At 45.2% G+C, this 15,372-nt stretch overlaps 3 protein-coding genes across 6 annotated transcripts; 1 reads left to right on the top strand and 2 right to left on the bottom strand.

Annotated features, from left to right (window-relative positions):
- Positions 1–160: 160 nt before the first annotated feature.
- Positions 161–5,588, bottom strand: pgap4 (post-GPI attachment to proteins GalNAc transferase 4). Its single transcript, XM_062388361.1, has 2 exons — positions 5,074–5,588; positions 161–4,508 (listed from the first exon to the last, which is right to left on the bottom strand). Exon 2 carries the CDS (start codon positions 4,316–4,318, stop codon positions 3,119–3,121), a length of 1,200 nt encoding a protein of 399 aa, XP_062244345.1. The 5' UTR covers positions 4,319–4,508; positions 5,074–5,588; the 3' UTR covers positions 161–3,118.
- Positions 5,589–6,797: 1,209 nt separating this feature from the next.
- Positions 6,798–9,985, top strand: LOC133954118 (myelin and lymphocyte protein-like). The gene is made up of 4 exons (XM_062388427.1): positions 6,798–7,003; positions 8,535–8,702; positions 8,825–8,950; positions 9,206–9,985. The coding sequence occupies exons 1-4, from the start codon at positions 6,914–6,916 to the stop codon at positions 9,278–9,280; spliced, it is 459 nt and encodes a 152-aa protein (XP_062244411.1). The 5' UTR covers positions 6,798–6,913; the 3' UTR covers positions 9,281–9,985.
- A 936-nt stretch (positions 9,986–10,921) lies between these two features.
- Positions 10,922–15,080, bottom strand: LOC133954107 (galectin-related protein-like). Of its 4 annotated transcripts, none has more exons than XM_062388410.1 (6): positions 14,979–15,080; positions 14,181–14,889; positions 13,002–13,085; positions 12,751–12,875; positions 12,316–12,499; positions 10,922–11,914 (listed from the first exon to the last, which is right to left on the bottom strand). In XM_062388410.1, the coding sequence occupies exons 2-6, from the start codon at positions 14,217–14,219 to the stop codon at positions 11,771–11,773; spliced, it is 576 nt and encodes a 191-aa protein (XP_062244394.1). In that variant the 5' UTR covers positions 14,220–14,889; positions 14,979–15,080; the 3' UTR covers positions 10,922–11,770. The 4 variants fall into 4 exon arrangements, with proteins under 4 accessions (XP_062244394.1, XP_062244396.1, XP_062244397.1 ...); XM_062388412.1 differs by having other exon boundaries at positions 14,181–14,235; positions 14,911–15,022; XM_062388413.1 differs by having other exon boundaries at positions 12,751–12,860; positions 14,181–15,002.
- Positions 15,081–15,372: the final 292 nt, after the last annotated feature.

The raw sequence follows: 15,372 nt of genomic DNA, 5'->3' as shown, positions 1-15,372 counted from the left end.
ACAACACAGGACACTTTTGTGATTGATGAAAAGACTTTCTGACAACCCAGTGATTTATTGTGTTTTAAATATACAGAAAACAGTGAAAGAGTCAAAGTCAGGACAAAGTCGGAATTCAATATTTCATATTTATCATTCCTCAGAGACTAATTCATTTCAGTAAAATCAAAACAAGGCTTTTATTTTGAAATTTGAGATTGAAACATGACAAGAGCACCAGTCTTTGGTCAGCTGATCGATTGTTCAGATTCAGAATTCATGTTTGTCATAGAATCCAGCATGAGATAAGTCATAAACAGCAGCGAATGAAGAAACAGCAGAAACAGTTACACAACTTTAAATAAATCTAAATATTGATGTAACACAGAATGAGATAAAATGGTAGAAAAAAAAAACAAATAAAACCACAAACAAACTCAAACCAAACAGAGTTTAATGTTGTTAACTTAAAATAAGGTGAAGGCGAAACTGAGGTGAAAATCACACATGAGAAACAAACACACAATTATATATTATATATTTTAATTTGTGTCTACACACTATAACTGTTCATTATGTACAGAAGCACTTTGACTTTAAAATGTTTTTATTTCCTCATTTTAAAAACACCGATCAGCCACAACAGTAAAACCACTGAAGTGAAAAAATAACTTGTTAAAGGAGGCGCTGGTGACGAGTGAGATGGATCTGAGCGACTCTGACATGAGGCAAAGTCATGTGGGGTGTATAAATCTGTATATATCTGTATATAAACACAATCAATGAGTGTGTAGAAAGACATAAATACAGATGGAAGACTCATCTCCACTTCCTGTCGGAGGTCCGATCTGCGGCACAAGGGAACCTACTGAACCTCGGCAGGTGGTTTTAACTTTGTGGCTGATCAGTGTATGTTGAACTCTGTACACTGTCTTTACTAAAGTGTTTTAATAAAGTGCAAATAACGTTGAATCAGAAATAATCCTGATTCATTTTAAGAAGATAGTAGTGTTTATTTTGATGAGTTGGTAAACGTTGACTGATCACGAGCAGCTCTTTAACAAAGAGGACGATCCATCAGCAACAATCAAATCTTTAAGGTGCTCCGTTAAACCATATCTGATATAAATCTTATTTATTCAATCATAACTATAAATGAACCCGCTACCGTTTTTCAAGCAAACAAAGAGTTCAACCGTTTCGATCACATGAGGCGTTAGAGTTTCAGATCGATGTCTCCTGGGGTTAGACCACAGACACAAAGCCGGACAAAGGCTCTAACTTCTCTAAAGAGAGAAAGAGATTTTCAGGAATATTACAGTGTCATTAGTGGCAGTGTGAGAAACTGTCATAGGCCTGATGGTTTTACTTTGGCAGCGACTTCCTGTTGTTCGTCCAGCAATTCATTAAATGTCATTACTTAACACAAGTGCAAATTAAATACACATTAAGAGTAATTTCTATCAGGGATGAGTCATGCATAATATTATATTTATCAGAAATGCACTTATCAATCAAGATGGTCCACTAATGGCAGTGACTGATTTGATCTGTTGTGTGAATTCTGCGCCGGTTGAAAAGCTGCAGATCCTTAGAATGTCCACTTGGTGGTGCTCTAACCTTATGAGCGGTTCATTCATAAACGGGTGAGTTTGATGAAAAAAACAACAAACAAAACAGTAAAAAAAAACATCAGCTATCAGCCAAATTGTTTCTGTGAACATTTTTATCAGCCAAGATTTTCACAATCAGTGTTTCTCTGATTATAATGTCCAGCGTCAGGAGCATCGAAGGCACATGGAGCGTGGGGAGCAGGAAGTCCGGTGAACTGTCGGACATTTTATTAATCTGTTGATTTAAATGTGAGGGAAAAAGTTGATATTGACCTGTTGTGTTGTTTTGCTAGAAAATGAAGGACGCTCGAAAGCAAAGGCGTCCTGAGCAAGAATCACAAAACCAGAGCATCCAAGAGTGTTTAAATGTTAAATATGCTCTACATGTAAAAAAGGGCAGAGACACAAACACAGGTTAGGCTGCTCGACAAATGTGGTAACATGAGGCGTGACATTTCCAAATGGAGGAAGGTGACCGCTGGAACCCTGCTCCTGCGTTCTATCTCAAACCTCTGTACAAAGACAGGACTGTAAAATACAAAAGAACACAATCAGAATCACATGTTCACGACCTCATTCTGTCTCAGTGAATCCTGGTCTGGATTCAGCGTCCAAAGAAGTTAACCGTTTCTCAACCACACTACAACTTCCTGTTTCCTAAACTGACGTAGCCGAGACAGATGTCACTTCGATGTGATTTAAATGCTTTGACAGCCGAGAAGACGAAGACGTCTGATCACTGCCTGGTGTTTAAACTCCTGATCAGTTTGTTACACTGGAACGTTTCCAACCAAACACAAACTGGAAGGAAGAGATCGAGTCAGATGCTTTCAAACCCGTAGCTGAGTTTCAACCAGATCTGGATGAACGGGGAACAAGTCTGAGCAATCTTCATCGTATCCATCCAACACGTTGATAATTGAAAAAATCTGTAACTTTTGAAGGTGGATGATGAATCGTTAAGGCAGCAGCGGAGGGGTTTTAAAATATCATAAAGAAATAAAGGCTCATGTTTAAATCAGCTACATCTGTATTTGTACGTGTCTGCACCAAACTGCACTTAGACACCAGTCGACTGATTCGTCAGAAGAACAAAGTGTAAACGAATCACTTCAGATGAATAGAAATCAGGAAAGTCCCAGAAGCCGATTAAAGAAGTTCTCCAGCATGATGATGTTGAATCTTATAAATATATATATGTCCTCTATCTTTCAGTTTTGAGTCTCCTCTTGTTATAAACTCTGATGGAAGAAGCTTCAGCCGAATGGACTTTGTGTTTCTAACATTTTGAAAGGCACCTCATGTCCTGGTGTGTGACTGAACACTGTGACACCGACCCGCTCTCTGGAGACGTTACTGAGACAAACATCAGAACTTAGTCCCATTTCTTCCTGATGACTTGACAACTTCTTCCCTGAAAATCCCCCAAATCTTCTACTCACAATGTGGGAGGGGTCCAGAAGGGGGCGTGGCAGGAAGGAGGAGTAGAGCCCAGTAGGAATCTGATCCACCACCTCCTGGTTCTGTCAGAGGAGTTTGGGCCTGGATGGGTTGGGCCTGACCGAGGAGAAGGCCCCGATGTGGGTGACCAGGTTGGGCTCCACGCTGTGAGCCGTCTCCCCCGGGATGGTCCTCGCCATCTGGTACAGGACCATGTCTTTAGCGTTCCCCTTCACGCAGAACGAGCCGTCCAGATACTCGGCCACCCTGAGCGAGGCGTTCCCGGGGAACAGCATGGCGGGGGTGCAGCACTCGGTGGCCGGGGACACGGCGTAGAGCTGAGGGGAGAGTCTCCGCAGCTCCAGGACGTAGTGCCGCCCCAGGAGCTCCGCAGCCGCCATGAAGTACAGGGTGAAGAAGAGGAGGTGGCCCAGCGACAGGGTGAAGGAGAAGGAGAAGGGGTTCCAGTAAGCGAGGCCGAGGAGGAGGGCTGTGGCTCCCACCAGGCCGAGCCCCACCCACTCCAGGATGCGGTAGGGCTCCGGGTTCCAGTAGCGCTGCAGCCTCTCCGGGTGATAGAGCTTGATGTAGAGCGTCTGGAGGGAGAAGCGACGAGACAGAAGGTCCTTCACAACCCAGAAGAAATCCTCCCTGGGCAGCGCGTCGTCCTCCAGGACCACCATGTTCCGGGGCCTCAGCAGCTCCCAGCCCCTCCGGACGCAGAACACGTAATCCCTCTTCTCCCTCTCGAAGGTGTTGACGGGCTCCCGGGCCGCCTGCTGCTCCTCAGGCGAGCGCCGCACCACCCTGACGTGGTTCTCCAGCAGCTTGGCGTCCTGGTTCTCCTGGGGACCGCTCTCCACGTCACAGACCAGCAGCTCGGCGCACCCCCGCTCCCCACAGCCCCCCACCAGGCCGCTCAGCTGCTGCATCACCTGGAGCAGGTAGTGGAAGTCCCGCCCCTCCCTCCGCCTGACGCTCACCACAGTGACCAGCAGCTCGGGGTGCTGGGCGGGGCTGCGGAACCTGGGAGACCCCCCCCCCGCTGGGCTGGAGGCGCTCTGCCAGAAGCGCAGTGCATCCTGACCCCGGGTGAGGCTGTCCTGCAGGACCTCCTCACTCATGGAGTCCAGGTACACGGACTTCATGAAGAAGTAGGAGTAGAGCAGCTGGTGGCAGCAGAGCGGCAGGACGATGCAGAAGGTGAGGAGGGTCAGGACCAGGGCCTGAGGGACCGGGCTGGACCACCGAGAGCAGAGACTGAAGAGAGCTCTCCATCGAGGCATCGAGCTGACGAGAGGGACTGGGAGGAGGAGGACGAGGAGGAGGAGTTCTTAATGTCCCAGCATGCACTCTGCTTCAACCCACGGGACCGATCCCTTCAGTGGAACCTGATGAACCTGCTGGGAGCGACTAACTGGAAAGTGAGCAGGGTGTTGGCAGGAGAACGTCTCAGCTCGTCCTGCTGTTGTGTGTCTGTGGAGAGACCAGAGCAGATTGTTGTTGTGTCAGTTGTGTCAACACAACGCACATTTTCAAACACGTGATCACATGACTAGACACCACCTGTGAGTGTCGTCTGTCCTCTGGACGAGAGGAAGACGAGGACGAAGCTTCTGCAGCTGCTGCTTGTACATGTTGTGTAGAAGTCTGTGTTGACCGTGAAACGTGTGTGTGTCGTCTCTCTCTCTCTCTCTCTCTCTCTCTCTCTCTCTCTCTCTCTCTCTCTCTCTCTCTCTCTCTCTCTCTCTCTCTCTCTCTCTCTCTCTCTCTTTGTCTAAACAACATAAACACAAACATCTGGATTGTTTTTGTCCACTCACTCTTCTTTTAATCTGACAGATTGCGTCACTTCCGGTCTCATGTATCCACACGCTCAATGATCAGTGTAACACCGAGTTAGCTCCCGGCTAACATAGGTTAGCCGGGAGCTAACTGACATGCTAACAGACAATGTGAAGAAACAGTGAAGAAGAAGAAGAAGAAGTTGAAGAAGGAGAAGGAGAAGGAGAAGAAGAAGAAGAAGGAGAGGAGGACTCACCGCCGCCATGTTCAAACACCCCTGTGCCTCTCAGCTACCGTAACATCTGTCTAGACCCGCACTATCAGGTACCGTAACATCTGTCTAGACCCGCACTATCAGGTACCGTAACATCTGTCTAGTCCCGCACCATCAGGTACCGTAACATCTGTCTAGACCCGCACTATCAGGTACCGTAACATATGTATAAAAATATATTTTTCACTTTCTAAAACACTGTGTGATAAAACGTTATTCAACCTTTTACTGATTTTATCAGTAGAGAATAATTCAGTGATCGTGTTTAAAGGAATGAAGCTGAAAGTCGGCAGTTCGATCCCCAGTCTTCCCTATCTGCGTGCTGAAGTGTCCTTGGGCAAGATGCTGAGCCTCGAATTGCCTCTCATGGAAAAACAAAGTGCTGCTAATAGATGCTCTGTGTGATTGTAAAACTGTAAAGTGCTTTGAGTCATCAAGACTAGAAAAGAGCTATAAATACAAAACCTTTACATATCAATGATTTAAGTGACTGTTGAGATCTTCTGAGTGATGTTCTAGTTGATTTAATTTCCATTAGTATATTTTAACTTGTCTCTTTCCAGCTGCTTCTGTTGTATAAGAGCTGCTCTAACAATAAAGTTCATTATCTCTGTGACTCTGAAGTGACCCGGTCTCTATCACACGTCTCATGCATGATCTGAACACACGCCTGTCGTCAGGGTGACGTCAACCAACACAAACACACCTCTTCAGATGTTTGATCAGGAATGTGAGAGATGAGGATCGAGAACCAGGACGTTGACGTGTGGTCATGTGATGAGCACGACACAGCCACAGGAAATCACTGTGTGTTCATAATCAACTCTTCTTTCATTGTTATTGTATTTTATCGGACTGCAGCTACGTTCATGAATGAATTCACTGACTACCAAATGGATGGTACAATATGAATGATAGATATTTACAGTTTGAAGTATAAACAGTTATTATGGGCCACACACAGTTCAGCTGTCCCAGCTGTGGTCCACCTGAGGCTCTGTTCGGGTTCCTCTCCTCCTCAGGAGTTGGTTTCCCAGTCGAGGGATCCGGTGACCGCGGCAGGAAACCAGATCCAGCCGCTGATTGTCTGAGGTGTTTGTCCGACAGCTCGGCGACTTGGTGCAGCCAAACAAGAAGCTGGCTGTTTCCATGGCTCTGTTGTTGACCCTGTGTGAGGTGTGAGGGCTGCAGGGTCTCACGCTGATTCACATGTATGAATATACACTGAAACAAAAGGAAGACGTGTTCATATTTGAATTAAACCCAGTGTAGGACTCTGTATGATCCTAATAAAAGTGGCTGCTCTGACAGAGGAGTCACATGTTGAGGTAAAACATTTGACCGACAGCGTCTAAGAGCCAAGACACACGAGGAGAGAAGTGGTTCATGTGTCATGTTGTGATAGAGTTGTGTTAGAGAAGGTCTTTCTCCAGAAACGATTCAGAGGAGGAACCTCTGGAGAAACACGGGTTCAAACCCAGAGCTCTGATATTGTGTGATGTTGTAAACAGACCTTCCCTCCAGGTCTTCACTGGTTGACCTCTAACTAGTTGAGAAGGAGCTTCACAACTGCAACAACAGAAGTTTCGTTGCTGATGGAAGCAGAGGTGACGTCATGTGGATAGATGAGTCACGCGGGTCTTGATAAGTGTCCCTCTCTGATCCTCCATCACTGAAGCTGCAGCAGCTCGGGAGCGGGTTCGGCCTCGTGTCTCCCTCCCTGCGCGCGGCCGATGGGGGATTCCGGTTTTTCCAGTTGGTTCCTTCAGGTTTAACGCGCAGCAGCTGAGAGACGCGCGTCAGTCCGAGCAGCAGCAGCATCATGGCCTCCAGCTCCACCACCATGGGGAACCTGCCCCGCGGGATCGGGATCTGCACCACCATCCCCGACATCCTCTACCTGCCGGAGCTGGTAAGAAGCAGCAGCTGGTCCCCTGGAGATCTCTGTGCGCGCTCTAACGCAGCTTTTACGCAGCTTTTACGCACAGTGCGGACACTTTTACGCACGGAGTAAATTCGGTGAATCCTTTTTTTAACGATTCAGCATCAAACAAACCAAAGAGCAGATGAATCTCAATGAGCGACTGAAGGGAAACTGAGCTGTTCCGTTCTGTGCAGACTGACGGTCTTTTCTGTTTCAACTTATTTAACAAAACATCTTCATGTTGAAAGTTATTCAGTTTTAGTTTTATTTTATTTTATTTAATCAAGCCAGACAACACAAATGGATTTTAAATACTTTTCTAAAACCAAGAAGGAGTGAGTGTGATTTTATTTGACAAAGAACGATTCATTCCCTGAGTTTCTCTTCTTGGTTCAAAACAAAACCTTTTTCAGATAAATTAAATAGACAAAGGACCTGTGGTTATTTTCAGTTCTGGCCGATGGGCAGGTTTCCTGTTGCTTATTAGATTATGACTGAACCATCTGCTGCTGTAGATTCACAGTTCATGTGAATCTGCTCAATCCAAACTTCATCTTTACTGTCAAAATATTTCCACTTTAACTCTCGATCCTAAACTGTGAACGTCATAATCTCAACCATGAGATGAGTCTGATGCTTTTTAAGATCGTATATTGTTTGTAATGTTTGTTTTAACCAATTTCCTTACAAACTTATAAAATGCACAATCACTTTAAAACCTTGGAGTCATGAAACAGTTGAATGAAGTTAAACTGTTTAACTATAAACTTTAAACCTTAAACTCAAAGCTGAATCGTTTTATCATGTCTGTAGTTTGGTTTATTAAAAATCACTTTCTGTCAGATATGATGATTATGGTATAATCTTCAGAGGTCAGAGGTCACAGCAGCCGAGCGTTAAGAGACAGAAGGAATTCCTCGAATGACGCAAGAGATCAGAATGAAGCCGAGAGCTGATATGAAATGAACGTCATGAAACTTAGGCATGTGTGAAGAAGGAGGAATCTACACACAAACAGACACACAAACAGGTGTGTGGCAGCAGGTGGAGGAGGGTGGAGCTGCATGAATAATGTAGACTGTCAATCATCAGAGGTGTAGGGTGAACGGAGGCAGGAACACCAGAGCTGGAGACACGACAAAATAATGGAGACGCCACGACTGGAAATCAGTGAAGTGATCGGACGTCAGGTTTCAGATCTGAGAGGAAAGGTTTCTGTCTTCAGAGGAAGAACAAAGCTCATCGGTTGAGACTCACGGAGCTTCAGGTTGAGTCAGAGAACCAGACTGAGGAACCGGATCGGACTCTTTCCTCAGGTTTCCCTGGACCAGGTTCAAACTTCTCTTCTGAAGCAGAATCACTGAAACATGAGGATCTAAACTGGTTCTTCTCACTAAACACGATGTGAAACCAAACTACTGACCAGACACTAATCAGCAGATGATTCACAGATGAAAACATTCGCTGCAGAAAGTCTGATTAATATCTGTTCTATGTCCTTGTGTCACCTCGTCTGCAGATCTTCGGCGGCCTGGTGTGGATCCTGGTGGCGTGCACCCTGGTGGTGCCGGCCAACCCTCAGGGCTGGGTCATGTTCGTCTCCGTCTTCTGCTTCGTGATGACCTTCACCTGGATGCTGGTGTTCGCCTGCGGGGGGCATCAGAACAGAGGCAGCTGGGCCGCAGCAGTAAGACGTCCACACACTGATCCTGGATCAGATCATTAACTCACGTCCAGGGTGGAAAGTAACTGAGTACTCTGTGTGATGACTCCATCCCTTGTTCTCTCTCCCTCTTCTTCTTCTGTCAGGACTTTGCGTATCACGGAGTCGCCGCCTTCTTCTACCTCAGCGCCTCGGTGGCTTTGGCCAAAGTGACTCTGGAGAAGAAGGCGGAGTCAAACCCACAGAACTATCGGCTGGACATCTCTGCTGTGGTGAGTCCAGTTTAACGTGATGATGGAAACCAGTGAAACGAAGATCAGGCTGAGACTCTAGAACCTGAAGGTCTGAGGTGGACTCACTCAAGAACCTGCTGAGCTGTCATTGGTCCGCTCATGGCATCAATACAGATGTTTCTAGTGCAGATGTTGTGTCTCTCTGAATGTGTTGTTTGTCTCTTCTTAGTTTTGTGTCTCTTGATCTTCACACGAACCAAACACTCCAACGTTCTTCTTCTTCTGTCTCTTCAGGTTTTCTCCTACGTGGCGACTTTGCTCTACTTCATCCACACCGTCCTGTCGGCCATCCGCTGGAAAAGCTTCTAGAGGTCTCCTCCCTGCAGAGCAGAACCAGAACTCCTCAGAGTCTGACTGGTGCTGAAGGCTTCAGGTTTCCACTCTGCACTGGTGGACCAGTTTGAGTCACAGACACTTCAGCTCCTCCCACAACCGACAGTCTGCGTTTCTACTGACGTGGACGAGATGATGTGAGACAGAAACAATAATCCAGCTCATTTAAAATGGATTCAAAACACCTGGAGAAGTACTCAGCATCTTTACTGTAAAGTAAGTGCAAGAAGTACAAATACTGCAAAGTTAATAGTCAAACTTTAATTTGATCAACATTAAAACAACTTAACAACTTAACAACTTAACATATTAGATAAACGTGTCACAGACATGTGGATCTGTGTCTGAGGGGCTTTATTAATTTGTCCACTGATACTTTAACTCTTCGTTTGTTCTTTTTATTTGAATTCAAAAGTTTCTGATGTGACGGCTTTTATATTTTTATAAACTTTGTCAAACTGATTCTTAAAAGCTCTGATGTGGAAACAGAACGTGAACCAGGATGTAAGTTGTGATTTTGAATTTGTCACAGTTCATAACCGACAGCTTCGTTTTTGTAAATGTTTGAAAGATTTGAATTAATTGTAAAATGAACGAGTTTGTTTTAACATTTGAAATATATTTTGAATAATTTTAATAAAAAATCTACACAAACAAATAAAATGCATTTCCACTGTTAGCATGGATGGATGTTATTTCTGATACGAAGCTAACGTGATAATCAGCTCTGAGCTAGCTTAGCTAATTTAGCTCTTAAATCGAAGCGTAAACAGCTTTCTGGTAAGTTTTTAATGATAATGATAAACCTCGGTCTTAACAACAGCTCTCACTTGGCTACTTGAGCTAACTTAGCTTGTAGCTACTTGAGCTAACTTAGCTTGTAGCTAATGTGTTGCTAAACCTTGGCCTCGATCACCTGCTCCGAATAAACTACTAGCGCAAACCGGGCTTTGGTAAATGTCGACCCTCTTTATTTATTCAGAGCGTCAACACGTCATGTGATGGATGCCGTGGGGGGGGGGGGGGGGGGGGGGTTGTTGACGGCTGCTGACAGTTGGTGAATCTTTGATGAGCAGTGACACCAGGTGCAGCAGAAAGGTCAGAGGTCACACACACACACTGAGGAGAACCAATCTCTGGATGGGGTGGGGGGGGGGGGGGTCAGCAGGTCCGTCAATTATTTACTGAGTGACACATTTCCATCGCTCAGCAGCTGGAGACAGAACGAGCGTCAGTAGAAACAAAGACGAGATCGATACTAAACAGAACCAATGCTAACGTTGGCTAAAGGTGAGAGAGGATCTGCAGCTACTGGCTTGTGATTGGTCGATAGCGTGAATCGACTCAGCAGCTCCGTCCCCCATCGCTACTGCACAGACTCGGGATGACGTCACCACCAGAGGGCGGCGTCTGGATCCGAGATGTTCTGGCTTCATTTCTGGAGACGTGTGGTCCATCTTTATTTACAGTCTGTGAGAAACAACCACTGACATGTGACCGTGAAGATCCACAGACTCATCTGTAGTAACTAGAAGAGGGATCGGTTCCGGTCCCCGACACGTTGTTGTGTTTACGAGTTTGAGTTTTAAACTTTATAAAACGGAGCCGGACGATGAGACTGAACATTTAATGATGTTGTTAAAACCTGATTCAACTGAATATGATGAAGGAACTGTAAACAGCAGAGAACATGAAACCAGCTGTGATGGAGTATGACAGGGAGTAAGTACAGGACACACACATACACAGACACACACAGACTCACACACTGGCTGGTCACTGAACTGTGGCTCTGATGTATAATGGATGAGCGGAGGCAGCAGGTGATAATATTGGAGCATCTCCATGAAACTGAAGAAGCTCGGTGAAGCTGCAGACTCACACCAGACAACAATCACACACAACAGACGCACAACAGACGACTCTATCTCAAATACTGTCTGTTGGTTTTGTCGTAGCAGTGAAGTGACGTCTCAGTAAACAATCTTCCAGCATCTTGTTTCCTCGGCTCACCTCCACCACTGAGCTCGTGTTTTCCTCTGCTGCCCCCCTGTGGTCAAACCGCTGCACCACAGGGACATGAGCAGCTGCTCGTGGACTCTGACGTAACGACAGGCTGCAGCTGTAGATTTTTGTATAATTTTATTTTAAAATATATATAAATATACAATAATCACGTAAAAAAATTGTCCCAAGGATAATCTGGAGCTCAAAATCTAAACGGATTCAAATACTTAACGAGAAAAATATTTAATCATCACATAAAACTTACAAACTTTTGTAGTTTGTAATTTAAACAAAAATAAATCATCATATTTCAGAGGTTCTTCAGTTTTCTGTGCATAAATCTCAGTTTGAAAGGAAACTAAACGTTCAGATAAATTTAATAAAGTAAATAAACTCAGTCACTTTCATAAGTTCTGCTCCGTGTGAACCATCACATGACTCGTCCTGGTCGATCGTGGCTCAGGCCAGTTTGGTGACCCTCACGTGACCTTTGATCCACAGCGTGTCGACCTTGCCGAGCACCGGGAGTCGGTGGTGAAAGTCAAACAGCTTCTGTCCGTCCACGAAGACACGGAACCGGCTCCGCTCGCTCCGGATCTCCATCTGCAGCAGAGAAGAGAAACATCAGGGATCTGACTCCACTGTTTGACTTGACTTCACTGTAAACAAAGATGGACGACACATCTCCACTCCAACACTGCCCCCTTGTGGTGATGACGGACATTCAGGGTCAGAATACGTGCAGTACCGGTATCGAGGTCCCGCCCACTCACCCGCTCGGGTCAGTCTCAGCTGTCTATCATGTTTTTATATCATTTAACTAAATGAAACCAAACTGATCAGAAACACTTGAATAAACAGAAACCATCTTTGACCAACATTTAGTGCCTATGCTGCAGCCGGCCACCAGGGGGCGACGAGACTCTTTGGCTTCACTTTAGCGGAGCCGTCATGTCGTCCATCTTTACTGACTGTGTTCTGTGGTGCGGTTCTGGTGCTGGGACCTTGAACGGCTGCTCTCGGATGAAGGGGAAGAAGGGCACCGATGTGTCCACGTCTCCCCAGGACCCGGACACACACGCCCGCCGCAGGACTTGTCGGTCTGGGAATCGAACGCAGAGCTCCAGGGCCACATCGGGCGGAGGCTCCCCGGACGTCCCGCGGCCACATGTCAGGGCCACGTAGAACCTGAGGGGGGGCGAGGACACAGGATGATGTGGATCATGAGTTAGAACTGTTTTGATATCACACACAGGACGCTGCTGGTCATTTTCTTTCAGCCACTTTTCTTTAAACTCATGATCAAGTCATTAAAATGATGCTGACTCAGCACTTCCTGTTTGCAGTGAGCTCGTGACCTTTCACTGAATCACTGTGAAACTGAAAAGAGAAATAAAAAGCTGATTATTCTCAAGCAGCTCGTGAAGTCGTGTGTTTACCTGTCAGGGCGGGAGTCGACCACGCCCACCACCACCAGCTTCTTCCCCGGCTCCATCCCACCGGAGATGTGACCTCTGAAGGGAACCACCTGCCCACACACACAGATCAACTGGGATCCGGGCTTCTGTCTCATCAGTATTTGTTTTATTGAATGAAAAATGTCGCCGTGAATAACCAACAGGTTTATTTCCTCATGGTTTCTGGATGTGGTGAATTTATCTTAACTCTTAATGGTCGGTGTTTTTCTTACCAGACGTCTGTGATCATCGGGATCAGCTGATTGGACGCTGGCTTTGCTCCCATCGGCCACACTCCGCTGTGGAACCCCCCATCTCTGAACAAACAACACAACACAAGTGTTGCTATTTTCTCACATTTTATTATTTCATTATTTTCTGTTTGTGAAAAACTTTAAGATCCGGAATTTCTAACAATCAACATTTAATTCTGTGTTTTTAATCCAGTTTCAACTGAACAAATACATTTTTACACTATTAAATTAATAACAGTTTCTACAACTGTGATGTTATTTATCATTCAGACTAAACCAAATTCACATACATAAAAAAAACTCCTTTATTGTATTTGTTTGTTTGTTGATTTAAATACATTTGCGATAAAGATTTTCTTTGTGTAAGAAAATTAAAATAAAGTTTTTGTGTTTCAGTGAAAACAGCATGGTGACGTCACTGGTCACATGGTTCAGACCGTGTGACCCTCACGTGCTGTCTCTCTGAGCTCAGATGTCCCTTCAAAATAAAGGCAGCAGATTCAAAGCATCGCTCTGTAGAACGAGGCTTTGATTTACACTTTAAAGATTTAACAGTTCAGTCCCATAAAAAGTTTTAAAACAGATAAAAGTTAGAGTCATTCCTGATCTTTCCAAACACAACGTCAGGATGTAGCTCGGTACAGAATATAAACTACAGAATAATTGAGTAAACATGTAGAAGCAATGATTACATTCAAAACTTAATTTACTAAATACTTTCAGTTTTGACAGAAAAACAAAAAACTTGAAATTTAGCAGTTCTTTGATAAAGATCAGAAAGTGTCTGAAACATGATCATCGTGAACAAAATAAATCCTGCTAATGATTTATCATAATAACTATAAATAAAATGTTGTGGTCAGAATCACCTTTAACTTTGGTGACTTGGGGACTAATTAACCCTCACACGGAATTATAGATATGTTGAATACTGAAGCTTTAATTTTGGTAGTCCCGACAGGAAGTAGCAGTTTCCTGTTCCGTCCACCTTGTTGTTGACAAACAGGTTCAACACGTCACACAAGTCAAACTAAAGTTTCCGACTTAACATGAAACTAAAATCAAACAAGTGGAGCTGAGAGATACAGTGTGTGTGTGTCCATATATGTATGTGTGTGTGTGTGTGTGTCTGTATGTGTGTGTGTGTGTGTGTCTCACCCTCCTGGTCGCTCCTGTCACTCTGTGTGTTTCCGTCATGTTGATCTGCAGAAAACTGAGGAAAGAGCAGCGTGAAGCTCAACCTGCCTACACACACACACACACACACACACACACACACACAATAATAACACACACACACACACTAATAACACACAGAGAACAGAGCTCTCATTGTTCCACTCTAACTTGAGACCAAACCACAGAGACTAAATCCTCCTCAGGTTCAAACCCTTTTCTTTTCATTTTTTATTTTCAGTGTGAACAGTTGATCCAGATCTGAACCGGATGGTAAAGACTTCCTGTGTGGACTCTGGACCTGCTGCGTCACTTCCTGCACGTTGAATAAAGATGGACGACTGGACAGCTACCACAAGTGAAGCCCGAGTGTCTCCATCGCCCCCTGGGGACTTGCTTCAGGACAAACTCCATCTCCTCCATGTTAGCAGATGGGACGTGGACCAATCGTTTGCTTCATAATTCAATGTTCTGTCAACAAACTGAGCTCATTAGTTTTAACGCTGCAGGAGCTTTCAACGTGGACGAGGACAGAAGTTAAACTCTAGTTACGACTTCGAATGTGGATCTGTCACAACAAACTGTCAAAGTTTGATCTCAGTGAACACGACGGCTCCTCGGTTCTAGAAGATCAACTCAAACAGGAAGGAACAGGAAGTCTGGACCTGGTTCAGGATCAGTGGGTTCGGTTCTGACGAGAAGAACAACTGACCTGTTTCAGTCTGTAGCTTTCATGTGAGTCGGCAGAGAAACGGTGAAACATGAAATGATCTGTCTCACCGGGTCTGCAGCTGGAGGACGAAGCTTCACTGCTCCTCATGTTCAACTCTCCTTCTCCACGAAGAGGAGGAGAGAGGGAGGAAGCAGGAGGGAGGAGGGGAGGTCAGAGGAAAGGTCGCAGCAGGAAGCCGGGAGAGTTACTTCCTGCTGCGCAGCACCGACACTTCATCACAGACATTACTCCACCTGTCAGTCAACGGGATCAAAGGACCTCCACCTCTGAATGTTCTCATCTGCTAATCAGCAGGATTATTCCCAACTGGACAGATTCCCATTACACTCACTGGTTTGAATGGTCAGAGACGAACTTGTTAAATTTCAGTGTGGATCAAATCTTTATTTTTCACTTTCTTTGTGAGGTTTAAACTTTCTCAGATTTCTTAGAAGACACATA

The sequence above is a fragment of the Platichthys flesus genome, chromosome 5 (genome assembly GCF_949316205.1).
Source record: "Platichthys flesus chromosome 5, fPlaFle2.1, whole genome shotgun sequence".
NCBI lineage: Eukaryota > Metazoa > Chordata > Actinopteri > Pleuronectiformes > Pleuronectidae > Platichthys > Platichthys flesus.
The sequence above is the reverse complement of the archived record's forward strand: the minus strand, read 5'-3'. Positions and strand labels throughout refer to the sequence as shown.